Source organism: Ciconia boyciana, chromosome 7, assembly GCF_034638445.1.
Source record: "Ciconia boyciana chromosome 7, ASM3463844v1, whole genome shotgun sequence".
Classification (NCBI taxonomy): Eukaryota; Metazoa; Chordata; class Aves; order Ciconiiformes; family Ciconiidae; genus Ciconia; species Ciconia boyciana.
In genome coordinates, this window is record NC_132940.1 from 22,609,312 (window position 1) to 22,627,710 (window position 18,399).

The following is an 18,399-nucleotide window of genomic DNA, read 5'->3' on the forward strand; positions in this document are numbered from 1 at the left end:
GACAAGAATATGAGGGTCCCAAGCATCCTGTGCAACCTGTGTTCTCTTATAAATGCACGTGCCTTACATGACTGCCAGCAAAGGAGCCATACATGCATAAGTGTATGTGAATTTGTGGTGTGTGCAATCATATGCACTCTATTTCTATGTGTTTAATTGCATGCACCCTTTTAAAGTTTTGTGGACAAATTTCTCAGCAGCTTCAGCCTGAATTTTCTCTTATTCCAAAGAGATGGAGCAAGTTTCAGTCATCACAACTGCCATGGTAATCATTAAACCTCAGTTAAAGTAAGACAACTGCTTACTGTATGTTAATGAGTGTTGAAAGTGTTGCCAATGCAGATGGAAGATCCCTTTTAAGTGGCCAGGACAATATAAATAATGCATTATATTGCTGAAAAACACCTGCTAGGGAGAAGAATGGAAAATAACTATTACACACGCTGGTTAGATAATTATATTGTGAAATGCAACGAAATCTGTGAAGATTCAAGCCGAATCCTGTGGCACATTGGGGCCAGTCTGCCTTCTGCTGCCATAGGCTTCTGGCCATCAGGTTGGCATGGACAGTCACAGCTGGATGACCTCCAGCATGGTGAATGTGGCTGGGAAGAAGGTGTGGGCATGAAAGCTGTTTTTCCTTTATGCTTGCTGATCTGAACACACAGTACCAGCTTTGAGGAGCTAATCACAGTAAGCCTAACTGAGGCTGTTTTTACTTTAAAAGGCACACAGAGGTAGGCCAGAAATACAGCCAGTCCATTAGTAGGCGAGCATAAAAGTCATTTAAGCACCTAAGACCAGGGAATAATGCCAATAAGGATGAATAAGTCTGTATTAGAGCTTGAGAAGGCCAAACCCCTTTTAATAATGGATGTACTTGATATTCCATTTCATACAAGAATTTTCTCTCTATTGTTAATATACATATTTTTAATAGTTGTTTTTTTTTTTTTACATTAGTATATCAAGAGAAATAGAATGTGTTGCAGGAATTCAGGATAGATAGGAGGGGAAATGTGGATGAAAGATAGGGAAATAACCCTTGTGAATACACCTAGTCATTCTGATGTATAGAATGTGTCTTATACTGTAGTCAATTCACTAATCAATGTTACAAGAATATGCTGTAAAAGCAAAGAAAAACAAGATACTCATTAAAGATAAGTTGATGATCTTTTGGTGTCCAATAAACTTACTGGAACACTCACTATCAGAAAATACTGTTTATTTATATGAATTTTCTTCCTTGCTACGGTATTGCAGTGCAGCCATTTTCTCCTGACTGCCTCCTGTCAATGCAGTAATGTGCTATTATGTGTGTGTACTGAGGAGAAAATAGGATCATAAGAAATTTCTATTTGAAGAAATCTTTCATGTATTTCAGCCCATCATCACTGTGTTATTTCTAGTGTAAAATAAAGAAATTGAAAATAAATAATTTAAGAGGCTAACCTAACCTAGATTTTTCTCATTCCATTGCCTCACAAAAATAAAGAGACACTGCTTATCAAGTTAATAACATATTTCATGTCATGTGTAGCATTTAAAAGTAAACACCCCACACTTGATAGCTGAGATACCGATCACAGGACTGAACCTTGGAGTTTATTCATGTTCAGAGTTAACCTACAAAGCGTTTATTTCTCATAGAGGGACTGGATTGCTGGCTGTAGCAATCCAGATTGCAATAGTGCTCCATTCAGGAGTCTAGGAACACACAGGTAGGTTCGCGGCGGGAGAGACTTTGCGTAGTGATTGTAAAGCAGGTAGGTACTAATTATCCCTCTTTGGGTAATGGAAGTTAAGGCTGACACTTGATAATGAAACTTCAGGCTTTTAGTTTTGGTAGCTGATACTGAGCTAGCGCTGATTTTGAGATGCTGAACATTTGACTTTTTCAAACTAAAGCCAGCATGTGAGCAAACAAGATGGAGGCTGCCTGATGTAAATCTAGTGCAGTGCTCGCAAGGGCTTGTTGCTGTGCTTCCTACAAAAATCATGCTTTGTTCCCTTAAATTAGGTGTAATGCTCAATTATGTTGTATTGCAAATCGGAGAATGGCACACCTCTCCTAATGCTAATATTACAGGTCTAAAGACTACAGTCAGAGTGGCCTCTCAGGTGTCATAGCAAGATGACAGGGTTATGATGTGGACATCTCGAAACTGATTTCAGTCTACTTCCCACTAAATTTTTTTCACACTGACATCCCAAAGATGACCTAAGTAGCAATGCCTGTCTGAGCTTTTTTGAAAGGATATTTGTAGCTCTCCAACCAGTTGTAAATATCTTAGATTTTAAAGTTGCTGTCTGTTATAATTTTCCATCTTAATTCCTTCTGTATACAGTAAGGCAGATCATGATATAAGGTACACTGGTGCAAACCTAGAATGACATGACTGACCTTAGGTTGAATTACTCTTGACTTTTATTGGGGTGGCACAGATCAGAATATAGTGTTGTCTTTTATCAAACAAGAAAAAAGAAAACTTCATGTTTCTATAGAGACAACTAAAAATATACAGCTGAGCGACCAAATTTGCCATGAAATTGTTAACTTACTGAGCTTTTTCATGCAGTCTCGAAGCCTGGTTTCTAAACTGAGTACACGCTGGTGTAGTTCCTCATAGTCATAAGCACCAATTTCTTCCTGAATCCCAGTGAGGACAGTAGACAGATTCCTAATTTCCTCCTTGAACTGGGTGATTAATTTGGCATCAGTTTTGTATTGTTCCAGAACTGGGATCAGTGGCAGGAGCTCATCCATCTTTTCTTTCAACTCCTGTTAAAGGCAATCAAATGTGCGTTAGAGCAGTTTAAAGGAGTTCAATCCCCTAATTCCCTTTAATGTAATATTTATGCCTGATTATTAAAATGACTTACAAATGATTATTGATTTTCATTACAGATCTGTTATTAGTGTATTGTGAAGGTCTTAGAAACCTCAGACTTAATGGTAGTAAGCAGTAGATAAAATGCATAGTTTTTCTACTGAAAGTACCCAATTACCTTCAAGTGATCTGAACCAAACCTGTTGAAGGGTCTGACTTTCCATCCAGAGGATATAAATCCCTGCTAAGTGTATCTTTCTTGACAGAAGGTGATTAGGCCTGAACACATAGTGATGTTCAAGGAGATCATATCTGTTTTACAGTGCTGTCATAGTTGCTGAGCTGTTAATTTCTATTTCACTCCTTAGAAATACTGAATTCATTTTTTTTTTGTCAATGGCTATTGAACACTGTTTAGTTCTGTTCTGGCCACAGCAATATACACCTCTTTCTTCTGAAGTAAAAAATCCATGGTTCCTAAATACATGGCTTTGTATTTGTCATCCTGTTACATCCCTAGGTGCCTTTGAACTTCCTCAGTTGATCTTTCTTCTGGACTATCACAAATAGGTTTTTTGCCATGTGCAGTTGTTGCATTGCTAATCCTATTCTTAAACATTGATTAAATAAATTAAGGCTCCACTTTGGAATCTTGGGTTGCCCTTTTCTCAGACTTTTGCTGAGTCATATACTTTGAGAATTAGTCTCAGTTTGTAACCTATATTGGCTGCTCATCTTTCATTTATTAATTATTCTTTTAAATGCACTAGTCGTAAGGGCTTTATTAAGTTTAAACTAATTGTTTGAGGTTGTTTTTGTTTGGCTATTATTCTATAGAAAACCTCAAAGAATCCTTGCAGTCAAAAGGTTTTGCTTTATTGAAAACAGACAGGTTTGTCCCTGGTGTATCACCTGTATATAGAGATTTGCATTTCTTTTTATGATTTGAGGAAACAGCAGGACTTCCATAAGCAAATGCCAGAGAGATGTGAGGAGATGCAAGCCTGGACAAGGCAAAGGATGGAAATAAGGATTTGTTAGGTACTAGCATTAGGTGATAATAGAGGCCGGGAACAGACGAGGACACACAGGGAGAGGCTATTGAAGGGATTAAAAAATCAAGTCCTGAAGAATAGCTGGAGGAGTCACCAGGTTAAAAGGGAAGGCAGAAGAGAACTAAATGGAAGCTCAAGCACAAGAAAGAGGTGCAGAAGTAAATGTGGTTAGAGGTTAGTCTAGTCACTGAGGTGTGCGAAGACGCGCACGTACAGTTTGTTACATCACTTGTATTAAAGGATACCATAAACAGGGTAGGACATTTCCAAAATAAATAACGTGATAATGCCAAATGCATTTTTGCTAAGGAGATGTGAAAGAAGCTGATAGGCAGGGTCAGCATTTGAGCTGCTTGAAGATCTATCTCTGAATTTTTGCCTCTCGAACGTGTTCTAAGACAGCTTGAGAGTTCTGCAGTATCTCTTCATCACCTAGCTAATATACCCATATTGTCTTAATAATAGCTTTCATATTGGAATTATTATTTACTCAAAGACTTATATGTGTTGTTAGGAAGCATATTTTGCACACAGGTCATCTTCATAGCTAGAAAATTGCATTTTAAATTATAAGCAGATATGTCATTATAAATAGATTTGAGAGTATTAGGAGTTCTATTGGTTCTACTCTCAAGGGGTCTTCCAATTACATTATAGTAGCAGAATTACTGAAACGGAAAAAAAGAAGTAGAGAGTCTTTTTGTTTACAATTAAAACTATTTTTATCTGATTGTTTTTATTAAAAACTTAACTTGAGCCTACTTTATGCCTGTTAAAAGGAACAGTTATTTTTTCCTTGATGACATGGAGAGGAGGCTTTGTGACATAGAAGCCAAAGTTTTTGTTACTTCATTTTGAAATTATGAACTTAGGCTTCGATTCTGTTGGGGCAGTGAGCTGCCAAATCATGGGTAAATCATAATGGAAAAAAACACAAAGCTTGTAAAAACTCCAGAAGATAAAATGTGTTTAAGAGAATTAGTGAAGGTAACTTATTCCTGATAGGATTTATGCCAGATGAGGTATCATTTGAGCAAACCACTGTAACTTTTTGTGGCGATCAGGTATCTCCTGCCTGGCATAAATACTGATTTGACTGAAGTATGACCATATGCTCAAGTGTGATCTGGATCAAATTTGCACTCTCTGGTTCTTATCAACATGGAAGCACAGCATCAGAATATCTCACTTCAGTAAATGATATAAAGATGGTTTTGGTATTTTCATGATAAAGAAAACAATTTTATTGGTTTCTGCTGACACTCCTAGCTTGTTGCTATGATGAGTGGTACAAGAACTAATTTGTATTGCAACATGGATAGCTGGTAGACGTATTCTGGCACTTCATGCCTGATGATATGAGGGGTTATGCTATATTGAGAATTACTTTCTTTGTCTCAGGAAACATAAAGCATTGGAATTTTAGTAGATCAAATTTCAGAAAGCCAGCAGCAGATTGTATTATGTTGACCTTTTAAATTACTCTATAATTTGATTGGCTGGAAATCGGTTTTATATTCCTGGCAAACTGTCAAACTGAAGTTAAATGACTGGCCAATACAAATATTGAATATTTAAGGTTAGAAGTTAGAGTACTACAGAAATCTGCTACCTTTGACATTGTGTATCAGACATTTAAATTTTGATATTTTGTTCCCAAGGAAAACTATAATGAGAATACAGAATATATAATGGCATTATACAAATGTGTTGTTATTGTAGCAATGAGTGATGAAGGGAAAAAAGGTGGAGGTGTTTCTTACTACCTGAAAATAACTGGAAGTGTGTGCTCAAACTCTAAACTAAGAATGATGACGTAAAGAATAAAGTTTGGTAGTCAGATCATTAGCGTACTTAATTCCTGATATTAAGACCCATTGGATATCCAATGTCTCTGAAAAATAAATTAGACCCTTTAGCTATGTAATTGTTTAGGTATCTAACTTTAGCACCAATTAGAAAATTAAGTCAATTTTATGTGAACTTTCATAAACGCTTTAAAAATATGTATTTGGTTAACATAATGTAGTCCTCAGAATGTATTTTCTAGATCCTAGCTTGCTGTCTTGCAGTCTTGAAATATCAATTTATGAGACTTGATATTTAAAGAACTTAAATATGCTCTTGTAACATTTTTTTCCTTAGGAGTACTTCAGATAGCTTTTTCAGAATACATAATGCTATTTTTTAATCTCTGCAACCCTTCTTCCTCACAAAAAGATTGGCTTGTGGTTTTTGTTGTCATTAAAATTCCTTGGAAGTCTTTTTTTAATCACACAAATGTGACTGGGAATGAGTGCCCTTCTCCCCTATCCCAAATTCCAAAATAGCAAACCTTCAGACATGAAATTAGATCTTAATTGTACTGGATAAAAATTACAATAACCTGATTTATTACAGGCTTTCTTCTCTTCAACTGCAGTAAATGTCAGGCAACAGTAAAAGTGCAGAACTCTCTAGTTGTTTGCTATTAAATCCACTGGATATCCCCATTTATCACTGGAGCTTGAATGAATATAAATTTCTCAGTATGACATGCACATTGATACAGAAAAAACAAGAATCTGTTTATAGTGACATTTCTCTAATGACTTAATAATTAATGGTTACTCCCTATTACAATTAAATTGAACAGAGCAAAAGATTATCATCATAAAGGAAGATTTATTATGCTTTTCTTTTTAATGTTGCTCTTGTACGAGCATTTCAAGCTGAGATCTTAGCAGTCCATGCATTGCTGCTTAGTACATTGCTTCCAGCAGGCTTTCAAAGTTAGTGTTAAAATAAAACCTACTTGAAAATGCTTTGTCATTAATGTCTTCCGATCATCTTCAATTTGCCGAAACTTGGCCTTCAGCCCTTTCATTTGTGTTTCCATTTTTAAAACATACTGGAAATCCCTCTGAGTCCGTAGATTTAAAACTTCAATAGATTGGGACATATTCTGAACCTGTTAAAGAAGAACACTCTCTAAATGCACTTTTTGTTGCTTTACTTTTTTTCTGGTTAGGTAGTTAAATGTCAGGCAATAAAATGTGCTTATGTCAATGCTTTAGTTGAGAGTCATTTATACCACAGTATAGTTTCAAATTCCATAACTGCATGACAGTACAAAAATTGGAGAACAGAGCTAACAGAGGACTATCAGGAGCAAGACCTTGAAGCCATAAATGATTTGGACTAGCTTCTTAGAGGTAGAGAGAGAGAGATCCTTTCAGCACCATTATCAATGGGCTCAAAAAAGGCTGTTAGGCAGCGGAGTCTACTTTGTCACTTGCAGTAGATGCTGACTGTTCTTCAGGATGTGCTATATAGCACATGTTTCTCCCAAGCACTTCAGGAGGGACAAGATTGAGAGTTGGAGATTTTGGTTAGTATGAAGAGCATGATTTTTATTGCTAGTAGGCATTTACATACTAATTCAGTATAAGGAATTCATGAGACTATCCAGAGATAAGCTGGGGTGGACCCATCATCACATAGGTGTTTGCTCATGATTTTGTAAGTAGATATAAAATTAGAAATTTTATCAAAATGTTTCATTGGTAGAAAACCATGGTTTTTTACATATGAGAAGTAGTGAATGTTCAGGTAACTTTTGCAGAGCAAGTGACTTTGTAGCTGTAGTGAGCAATTTTACCATAATGAGGCAAGAATAAATGTCATCTAGAGTAAATTATATATATATTTAACAGTATCTGTTATAAAAACAATGCTTTTGCCAGTCATAAAAATGACACATTTTGCAAGTGCAGTTATTCTATTTCAATAAATGTTTTGTTTCCCCAAAACATGAAAAAAGTAGACTGCTGTAAATGTATTAGGCACCATATTGAAGTTCTGGCTCAAGCAAAAAAAAAAAAAAAAAAAAAAAAATTCTACCTTTCTAATAAAAGACAAACCCAGCAGTATTTCTGTTGTTCCTGCAATGTTTGAACTGATATTCATGTTTGAAACTAATATATTGTGACCTACAGAATGTGTGGATTCAGGAAATACTCTTAAAATACTCTTAAAAATAGTACACATAAGTTATTGCACAGTTGCCATTAGCAGTTGTTAGAAAGTATTTTTAATGAAAAAAGGTAATGTTTCTTTTTTCTTTGCTTTCTAATTATTGAAAGCAGGCAAATAAAGTCCTTCAGGTCTTGGAAGAACTTTGAGTGTTTCCACTTGGCAGGAGATGCATTCACATAGACGCTCTAATTAAATGACTGTGCATGGACTTAATGAAGTAATAATATGACTTTACATACCCATAATTACCACAGTTCTAATAATAAGAAAATAACTTTTAGAGACTGATGATTTAGGTTCTTTTCTGTGGCAGCTCAGAGAAGAGCTGTTGAGATGTTGAGATCTTAACATCTCTCCAGCCCCCACCCCAAAAGAAAGTTTTTGGTTTTGGTTTTTTTTTTACCTTAATATTCTAGTGTTTGGGAAATATGCTAGAGCAAAGAGTCTGGGGGCTGACGTCTTCCTCTGTTAAGTAAACAGACAGCATGAGGGGAGGTAGCTCCTCCTCTGTGTGCTGGTTCATCAGTGGTCCTCTCCCTGCATCTCAAGCTACAGGCTCTGTCACAACCTGAAACTAAGTCCCTGCTGAAGTTCATGGAGGTTTAGTGAGGTGAAATCTGCAGGGATCTGGCACTATATTAGCACTGGAGTGATTTTTCCATAGCTAGACAAATACTGAAAATTGTATGCTAAAAAAATGTATTTTTAAGTCTACATTTTATGTTGCTTTCTGCTGCTGCTCACACACTCTCTCAGGCCTCAGGTTCTGTACCACTAGCTGTGATACAATAACTATAACCTTGCTTACTTATACAGGGAATGCAGAACAATAGTTTGTGTTTTCATGATTGCAGCATTTTTTCAGTTCTTGATGCAAAATAACACTTTACTGGTTTTACTATATATGCAATAGTGGGTAATACTGGAAATAAGAATTGGGTCGTTTGGGGAAAATTTGCACCACCAGAGAATGCATAAATAGTATGATCTGAGAAAAGAAGAGATGAAAGAAAATTAGAACTGTATCTCTTCTGTACAGTCTGCTTTGCAGGTGCTGTCATGTCTATATCTTGTTATTTCTTGATAAGAGACAAGGAATGACCTTCAAGAGTGTCACATGATTGAAGCAGAAGCTGTAGTTTAAATCCCACAGCAACTAGCTAGTTTGAGGTGGGATTTATAAGTGTTTTTACACAGAAAAATCAGTCCTGTCTGTGTGTAAGGAAGAATTTTGGGAGGAGTGAACAAGAGAGAAGATGCAACTTCAGTTTGCTAGATAAGTGGCTTGGGTTGGGAAAGGTGTGATAGACAAATAATGATCATTGGTGAGAACACAGGTAGGAGATATAGCCTGAAGAAATATTTTTATTAGATAACTCTTCAGTACTCCATTATGTATTAAACTTAGACGGAAAGGAGTGGATTTCTATGGGAAGTTTAGTGATCAAAAGGAGGAATTTGTTGGGAAGACTTACCTTCTCTAGCAGTTGTCTGAGTTGCCTGCTTTTGGCATCTCTTGAACATAGGTTTTGTTCAGGTGCAACAACAGTGCAAATGCAACGGCCATCAGGATCCTGGGCTGAACTATAAACTTGCCACCCCTCCTTGGGGCTAATCTGAGTCTGTAACAACAGAATAATAAAAATAAAGGGAACTGAACTGATTTTTTTGTTGTTGTTTGAAAAAACGCTAGCTCAGCATAAGTTTATTTTTGCAGTATATGTTTGCAATGCGGGTCCTCCTAGTCAACACTTACTACTTTCTTAACTAATTAGATGGGTGGTTTCACACAGTTTTGTCATATTTCACACCTTTGTAATAGTTCTCTAGAACAGTCCAGCGCACAGTGTTTCCAGAGTGCACGAGAACAGTTTTCTGCTTGTGATTCAGCACAAGCTAGTTGATTTAATTCTTTGCAAAGGGATGTTACAGTTTTTCATCAGCAGAGAACAAACATATCCTTTCAGCCTGAATGACTTTTACTTTAGACTAATGGAAACAACAAAGACAGAAAAGAACAAATATAAAACCCCAAAGAGAGAGCACAGTGTATGTGACTCACGCGTTGGGAATTGGCTCAGAAGCAGTTTGGGATGTGGGTTAGCAGGTTTGCTCTTAAAGACGCAGCACCCAGAAGACTGTTCTCCGTTGACTTCTACTGCACACACACCAAAGGGAAGAGAGGCTTGCTGCATGGTAGTACTGAAAAGTGTCTGGTTAGTTTAGCTGGATGGGAGTCATGGCAAGCATGGCACAGTGCAATTAAGACATTGCACATCCTTCACTGGGACAGAATAATTCTGGAAATTCCTAACCTGTTCTTTTTAAAAGCAACCACCAGCGAGAAAGAAAAGCAAAAAAAAAAATCACATTTGCTTGCAGAGCAGGCTAACACTGCACTCATTTAAAGTTTGTGTGATACCTTGTGAGACTAGGTATCTGCTCATTTAATGGGATATATAGAAATACACCGCATAAGAATGAGAGAAAGCAATATAATTAGATGGTTGAAAGGATTCAGGTGGTGGAATTAAAACTAATGGACACAAGAAGTAATTATTTTACTTTCTTTTTAATCTGCAATTTAAAGTTAATATTATGCATTATTCTTTTCTAATAATATAGTATTGACTACTGAATTTTATAGTACAGATGCCAATGGATGCCACTGAAGTAATTTTTGTCTGGACACAGCTGGAATCAGTTACTAGTTATAATATCAAATTGTACTCACTGTCAGCACAGAGAGTGATTATTTAAACTGGAAAGCTTTGATATTGGTGCTTTACTGGCAGCTTAGTGCAGAGTAAGTTGCAGAGTTCCTCACCTCAGAAGAGGTGCGATATCTCTGTAGACGGAGGTTAGAAAAGAGCACAGACTTTTCACAACAATGACTCTTCTTCAGAAGTCATTGAAGATAGCAGTGACCTCTTCTACTGCAGAGTTAATTGAAAAATCAAAATTGTATTGTTCCCCTGTTTTGCATGGAAAAACAAAGTGTCATAATGTAGATGACTGTAAAAAGAGGACAGCTGAACTTGCCTTAGGGTTTGCTAGAAAGGCATGTCCAGAGTTCAGTGCTAAATTATACTGCCTCTATGGTGTTCTCTTTGCCTTAATTTTTAGGGCAAAGGGAATCTAGTTTAAGACATGGAGAACAATAAAAACTAAACAAAATAACATCTGCAGAGACAATTTAAATTGGTTTTGAGCAGCTACTAAAATTGCGAGCTTGAACAAGTGAAACCTATCAAGGCTGGTTACCCTTGTGAAGTGTAAGCTCTATCCACTCCAGTAGTTTCCATGATTCTCTGTAGAACTTATGCCCAGACAGTGTTGTCACGCAAGAGCAAAGAAACCGAATTTTTGTTGAAGTTCAGGAACTTAGAGCTTGTGATTATAATTCCTTTAGGACAGAAATACTTAATATGAGTTTATGAAAAATTGTGATATTTGAGCATCATACCTGCTACATTTAGATTGGTAGCAACTGGTTTTACTGCATTCAAGTAAGTTTTCTACAGTGGAGAATGTATGAGATACCAGGATCATGCACAGTCTGTAGAAAAGCCATTATAATCCAGGCTGTGTTATCAAAGGTACTTATATATTCTAGTGATGTCATGAGTGTGTCTCTTGGCTTTTTCTAAGGAAAAAAAAACTTTATTGATTAACTTAGCAGATATTTTCTTACAGTGTCTAACATACGGCTTGATTTTAAAAAAGTAACTGCTATTTGGGAAAATATTTCTCATAGTGAGAGACTGTCAGGCCCAATACGAGTGCATGGTTATTGGCTGCTCATGCATAAATAAGTGCTCACGTAGTACTCCTACAATTTAGGCTACAGTTCTTTGCAGTATTCTGTGGTTCCCTGTATTTGGGCCATTAGGGTTCCTTCATTAATTAGGATGGGTAATATGAGTGATCACAGAGAAAAACAAGCATGTGTGTGTAGGTGCACTTTGCTTTTTTTTTGTTCTCTGTTATTTTTTTAGTTTGACATTTAATCCCCACCTCAAGCAGAAACTGCTGTGCCGTGCAGGGAAGGAGCTAGAAGGCATCAAAACCTTACAGAAGCTACTGAATCTGCTCTTCAAATGCCGGCTTACTGCTGACAGGCCTTAGTAAACAAACAAGAAAAGAAATAACAAGTGGAGAACAGCAATGATAATAAATTATGCTAGTTCTTGAAAGTCTGAGGAAAACAGAGGAGTCCCTACAAAGGCCAATATTAATCATTGCCTTGGCAGGGTGCTGTGCTACAGACTCACTTCACTTACCTCCAAAAGATTAATTTTTTCACTTGCACTTTTATATATTCTGATAAAACTGTTATAGTTACCTCCACTGTTACTAGTGACAGGGCAAATGGCAGTACATATACTTAATATGGTTGCTTAAATAGAAACAGTATTTTTCAGTTTGTCTTGCAATTTCAATCCTGGGACTGGAAGAGAGCTGAAAAGAGGAGGCCCTTTCCCCAACCCCACCTCCTTGTACAACTCTTCCAGCTGCAGGGAGGAAATTGGGAGGTTTTGTTCTTTTTTCCTGGTACAATATACACAATTTATGAGCTCTGTATGAGCTAGGAGAGAACTGGAGAAGGGCATGTGCTGCACTGTTCGCCAGACAAGCTCCCAGTGGATAACTCTTGATGGCAGTTATCTGGTTAAACTGGTTAAAAACCAGTCAGTGATGACCTCAGTGTTACTGAGCACCTGGGGCATGAAGTCTCTCAGCCAACATCTAAAGTTTAGAAAAAGGCAGCAGATTTGGGGTGCTTGTTTTTATGCAAAAAGAACCCCACATGACTGAAGTTAATACTTTTTTTCACTTGGCAGATGTTGCCAAGCTCAGATAATCAGGTTGTTATGATTGTGTCCCCAGCTCTACAGGCACTCTTGCTACCCCTCTTGAAACACAAAATGTGCATGTAACTCCAACTCAATGAGTGCAAAGAGCATTATTGAAATAATACTTAGGAGGCATTTATGTCAGCAGTGCTCTGTTGTAGCCAAGGGAAGCATGACAGTTTACACTACTTGTAATGTGAACATGCTACTATATATAAACACATATATGTGCACGTGTGTTATAATAACTAGTGTGTGTCTCTTAGTTACTTAGTTGCAACTTTAAACATGGATTTAAATGTGATAAAGAACTTTATTACTTGTAATATCATATTGCCACAAGAACTAGCAATACATATTGTAGTTCAAGGAGCACAAGTTACATTTAAGGAAAATAAAATAGAGCTTTTCCTTGTCTTCTCACCTTCTTGCTGCTCTAAAACACAACAGAATTCTTTCTTACAGCATCATTTAATTAATTTTAAAGTAGTAATATTTAAAGTCTAAATGCAGTGCTTTTCTGCAGTAATGTTTTTCCTGCATGCATATATTCAATTAATTAAATGTTGATTAGTAAATGCATCATTTTTAGTTACAACTAAAAAAGCTAAGTTCTGAGCATAGTGAACTACTGTACCAATAGTTAAATTTACATTTTACATAACATACTATTATGTAAACATCTGATTGCAGTTACACACAAAGATACAGAGACGAGTGTTTTACTAAACATTTAGGAAAATGGTGTTCTAATTTAATTTATGAATATGAGTATAGTGTTCCCTCTTGTCCAATTAAAGTATTACTTTATTTTTTACGCTTCTCATGAGTAGTTAATCACAGCTTTTCTGTAGGTCTTCATTAACAGAGGCTGCTGTATATGAGCATCAACCATAGAAAGTGATATTTGTGTCATTTGCATTATTCCTATATCAGCCTTTCTAAAATTCTGATACCCAACCTACTAGTACCAATTTTATTTTGTTTCTAACAGCTATTTATTTGCTTACCTGTATGCCAATAAAGAAAAATAGGAAAGAATCAGACCCCTTACATATTGTAGTGAATAGCTAATATATTACATTATTCAGACAAAAAAAAACTTACTGCCAGATATTTTTTCTTAATAATGCAATATATTTTTCTGGAGCAGTAAACATAGGAAAAAAAGTCTAGACAAATGCAATGACATTGCTGTACTATTTTTAGCATTTCATGCTCAAGATGAAGACATTTGTTCTTAAATATTTAAGGATGCTATTTTAAAATCTTTCCTTTCATAGTAAGACCACAACATGCTCACCAATGTGCAGTTTTATGATGCCCAAAGAGAAGCATGCATTAAGTGATGATAGGAAGATTAGTAGCTTAAAAAGAGATTTACAAAGAGGCAACAAACTAAAGCTTTTGCTGGCACTTAAATACTACTTCAGCATTAGATGGCTTGCAACACATCACAGCTACTTACTAGAGTATCTGAAGTGGTTATTCTGGTGGTATTTAGTCCTACCAGAGATGGGAGAGTTTGGGACATCCAGTTAGAGATCATTGCCATGGTACTAAGAACAGCACCAAGCTTCAGCAGTGGAGGACTCATTGCTGTGGAGCTAATGAGTTTTCATAGTGACTGATTATCATCCCAGTGCAGGCTGGCAGCGAGAGGCGTGACTGCAGCACACAACATCCACAGCATGAAAGGAGATCAAGCTACCCAGATTTAATCATCCATTAAAAACACTCACAGCCTTATTGGCCCTCTGTCTTTCTGCTCTTACTAACAAATACTTATGACTATCTTATGCTGACCACTAAATAAGCAGTCCTTTCTATGCTAATAATCATTGCAGTTTCCAGTGGGAGATGGCATGGGTGAATTACCTCTTTATAGGTGCTAGAGAGTCAATTAGCACTTAATTAGTTCAGTCCTTGCAGAGCGGTATGTGTTCCTGTCTGAAATGTAAAAGCCCAATCACAAACCCAAACAGAAATAACCCCCCAGTCCCCATCGCTGCTTTGGTAGAAATATTTTTACCAAATATATATATATACATATATATATATAGAGAGAGAGATGCCAAATATATCTATTTCTAAATATGATACTATATTTGTCCAAGTGGATGGGGAAGGGGAAGAACTGTCAGCCTGCCCATGAAAACACAAAAGCTGTCAATCTCAGAAACCTTTCTGAACCTTCCTTGATTTGTTGATCTCACATAAATTACAAACAACAGTAACTTTATAATTTGCACAGCTTGTTATTAAGATATCTGTTGTTCATAAAAGAACGTTGAAGAACGAACATTGATTCACATTTCTCAGTGTTCTTGTTAGTTTACGAGGTTTTATACTGAGAGTTATTGCATTATATCCAGGGCTGGCAGACTCAGTATGTCTTCATTGCCGTTTAGGTGCGAACAGAAGACAAATTGTGGGTTGCTCATGTAGCATTTTGAGGCTTCTTTTGGCTCTAATCTGCTGTTAAATCTACTGTTCTCTAGTGCTGTAGAATGATCTCCAGGTTCAGTAGCAATTTATCTTTTTCATAAATTTAGCAAGTGTGGGGAAAAAAAAAACACCAAAAACAAACAGAAAAGAGGAGTGTAGAAATCATTGTGCCGTTAGGGTAGTTTTACTTGTTTAGAATTATTTTAAAAAGAAGAAATGCTGAGCAAGGATTTCTAACAGCAATTATTTTAGAGAGAACTTGCTTAAAAGTTTGCAGAGAGATAGACTACTGTGTTTTTCCCAGAGGCGGTTATGGACTTTGTTTCTGAATTTGCTTCCAAAAGATGGTATTTTTCTTGGCGGTTTGTATGAAGGAAACTGGTAATGAAACTGAAGGGATGCATTTATAGGAGTGTGTGATCATGAATGCATTTATTGAAGTTACTAAAACTCTGCAAACAGTTTTTCAGATTCTCAGAGCTCACACACCAAATTCAGGCTAGACTTTTCTCTTCCAACATTCATTCAGAATCATTTCAATAAATCTCTGTAGTTTAATGAAGACACGTGGAAAATTAATTTTTTACAAAGAAATTGAAAAAGACGTTGAGAGCCATTATATAATCTTACAAGGAGTCTTACAGCAATAGAATACAGAGAGAAATTCTGTGCATCCAAATAGTGAATGTTTTCTGGGAGTCACAGTAAGGTGAGCTGTGAAACATTTCAAATACTCAAAAAAACCTAATTCACTGAAGAGATGCCTTTGAAAACAGTGAAAGAATATGAGTTTGCTTATATACAGATTCTGCACAGAAAACCAAGCTTTTTGCTAGTTTCTCTGTATATATAGACATTGCAGTAAAAGATCTAAATATGAACACAATAACAACTAAACACTAAATATGTTGTAGTTTTATTTACCTGTAGCGTGTTGAATGCACACACTTGTTTGCATGCATTTTGACTTTTCACATAGTTTGTCTAATGGATATCAAAACTCCTGGGACAAAGTAACACACAAGGGCTGTTTTCTCCAGCGAACTCAGATTGCTTTCAAAATATGAACTGATAGTTGATGATGCTGATGTCTGAATAAGAAAACACGATTTTTTTGCTCAGTTCCAAAAAAAGTATCCCAGTAAAAAAATGTTGCACTGGATCAGTGTCCTTGATCCATTTAGCTCCTTTCTCTAGCAACAGCCAGCAGTGGATGCTTAAAAGAGGAGTGTAAGAAGAGAACAAACATGTAGTAATATTTTTCTTGGTGTAACCTTCCAGCAAACTGTGGTACTTACTGGGCCAGAGGTTGTAACTTTGTGTTCAACAGTCTTTCACGATGCTTTCTTCCATGAATTTCTCAAGTATCTTTTTAACTCATCTGTACTTTTAGGAGGCACAACAACCACTGGCATGGAGTTCCACAGTTTAATTATGTATTGTGTGAAAAACATACTTACTAGAAGTCATGATTAGATTGCAAATTTGAGAAATGCTGGTGTTCAATCCAAATCTGCAATTTTCCATTGAAAAACCTTTTTTTGAAAATTATAACCTTCATCTCCTTCTAACAACCAGAATTGCTTTCAGCTACTTGATAGAAAAAACCCTTCATCAATGCCTTTGGATACCGCAAATATGGTAATCAAGCCCATGAAACAACTCAGTTTTGTTAAATCTCATAACACTGTTGATACCTTTTGAGAGCTGGTGGTGACTCTACTTTCTGTTGTTCTGTTGACTCCAAAGGAGCCAATGGCAGCATTAGGTTTCATAAATCAGCTTTTGTAGTGGTGTCTGTGCTTAGCCTCTGGGGTGTGTTCTAGGGCCTTGGCCTCCTGCTTATCTGGAGTAAGCAACTGCTGCAATACCCTGGCTCTAGCCAGGCATCGGAGTTTCCTTACTGTGAAAACCAGAGTGCAAAGATGGCTGGTATGTGCCACATTTCAGGCCACTACGGGCTTGTGGTGGTACAGGGATGTGATGCTGGCTCCAGAGCTTCAGAAGCACTCCTGCGTTTCATCGTTCTGTAATGGCAGCTGTTTTACTCAGCATATTTTCTGTATTTTAGAAGATAAATTTCATAATAGCTTGGATTGTGTGATAGTGGCCATTACATATATTTCTCTGAGGACAGAGACCCTGCGGCAAGACACCCTTGATATGGTGTCTTGAGACTGAGAGGTCAGTCAGGCATTACCTCAGCACGATGAAGGGCATAGTGAGTGGAGGTGTTTGAGTCTTCCAAACAGAGTTTCTGTTTCTGTGGAGATAGGCTCAAAGTTGTCCACTGAACAGATGTGCATATTGAACTGTCCAGAATGACATCAAGAGTCAGGCTTTTTGCTGAACTGTTGCACTTCATTGGCAATTTATCAGTTCCCCGAGTAACTCCATTGATTACTTCCAATGTGGATTAGGTAACATTTCGCAGTGTTTCATAGTTTTCTAGTTTTATTGGGTTCTTCTGAAGTACCTCAGCATCCTTTCTAGGCCTAACACAAAAAAGATTGCCATTTACCAGTTTTATCACTTTTTGTTTCTGTCTTCTTTCAGAAGTTTAATAAGCACATTAATTCCCCCAGCTCCAACACATTTCCTTAAAGTCATGATAGATTTTTTTTTTTTACCACGCTGAGCTGCAGCTGTTAATATTTTTGGTTTTCTTCTCTTAAACACTTTCTGTTCCACAAAAGAACATAATCTGTCCCCTCCTGACTTTTTTAACCTTGGACAAAGTACATTCAAAAGACAATAAAAGGCTTTTCTGAAGTCCAGATGAATAATTATCCTTAAACCAGTGTATTGTCAACTCCTGCAAAGAACACTTTGTTTGGTTATTATGATTATTCCTAACAGATGACATGCTGCTTGGTTCTTGTGATAGAGTATACATTAACGTAGTTTAGAACTTTATTTTCTTCCAACTAGTTTACCTGCTAAAGAGAAAACCTGCTAACGTGTGATTCACAGTATTGCTGCTAGATACATCTTTAAAGAGCGTAGCAGGAGATAATGTAGTACTAGTACTCTTGGCTGGTCATATAATTAAAAATTACCATGTAGTCAGTATCTGGATTCCCCATGGTGCTGAAGTTAGATCCCCTATAACTGCACAAGGGCTTTAAAGCACATCTGCACTGCAGTGCAGGGATGATGGCAGGTTGTAGAGGTATATGCGAGTCTGCT

The 18,399-nt window shown here is 36.7% G+C and overlaps 1 protein-coding gene across 5 annotated transcripts in view; it reads right to left on the reverse strand.

The window, feature by feature from the left end:
• Positions 1-18,399, reverse strand: part of OLFM3 (olfactomedin 3) — a 70,057-nt gene that overhangs the window by 9,494 nt on the left and 42,164 nt on the right. The window contains exons 1-4 of one of the 5 annotated variants that reach the window (XM_072868470.1): positions 14,207-14,581; positions 9,382-9,522; positions 6,684-6,839; positions 2,566-2,785 (exon numbers count right to left, since the gene is read on the reverse strand). In XM_072868470.1, the coding sequence (XP_072724571.1) occupies positions 2,566-2,785; positions 6,684-6,839; positions 9,382-9,522; positions 14,207-14,359 (670 nt within the window). In that variant the 5' untranslated portion in view covers positions 14,360-14,581. Of the gene's footprint in view, positions 1-2,565; positions 2,786-6,683; positions 6,840-9,381; positions 9,529-11,372; positions 11,509-11,923; positions 12,030-14,206; positions 14,582-18,399 lie in introns of those variants that run through there. The other 4 variants (XM_072868468.1, XM_072868469.1, XM_072868466.1 and 1 more) reach the window with 4 other exon arrangements.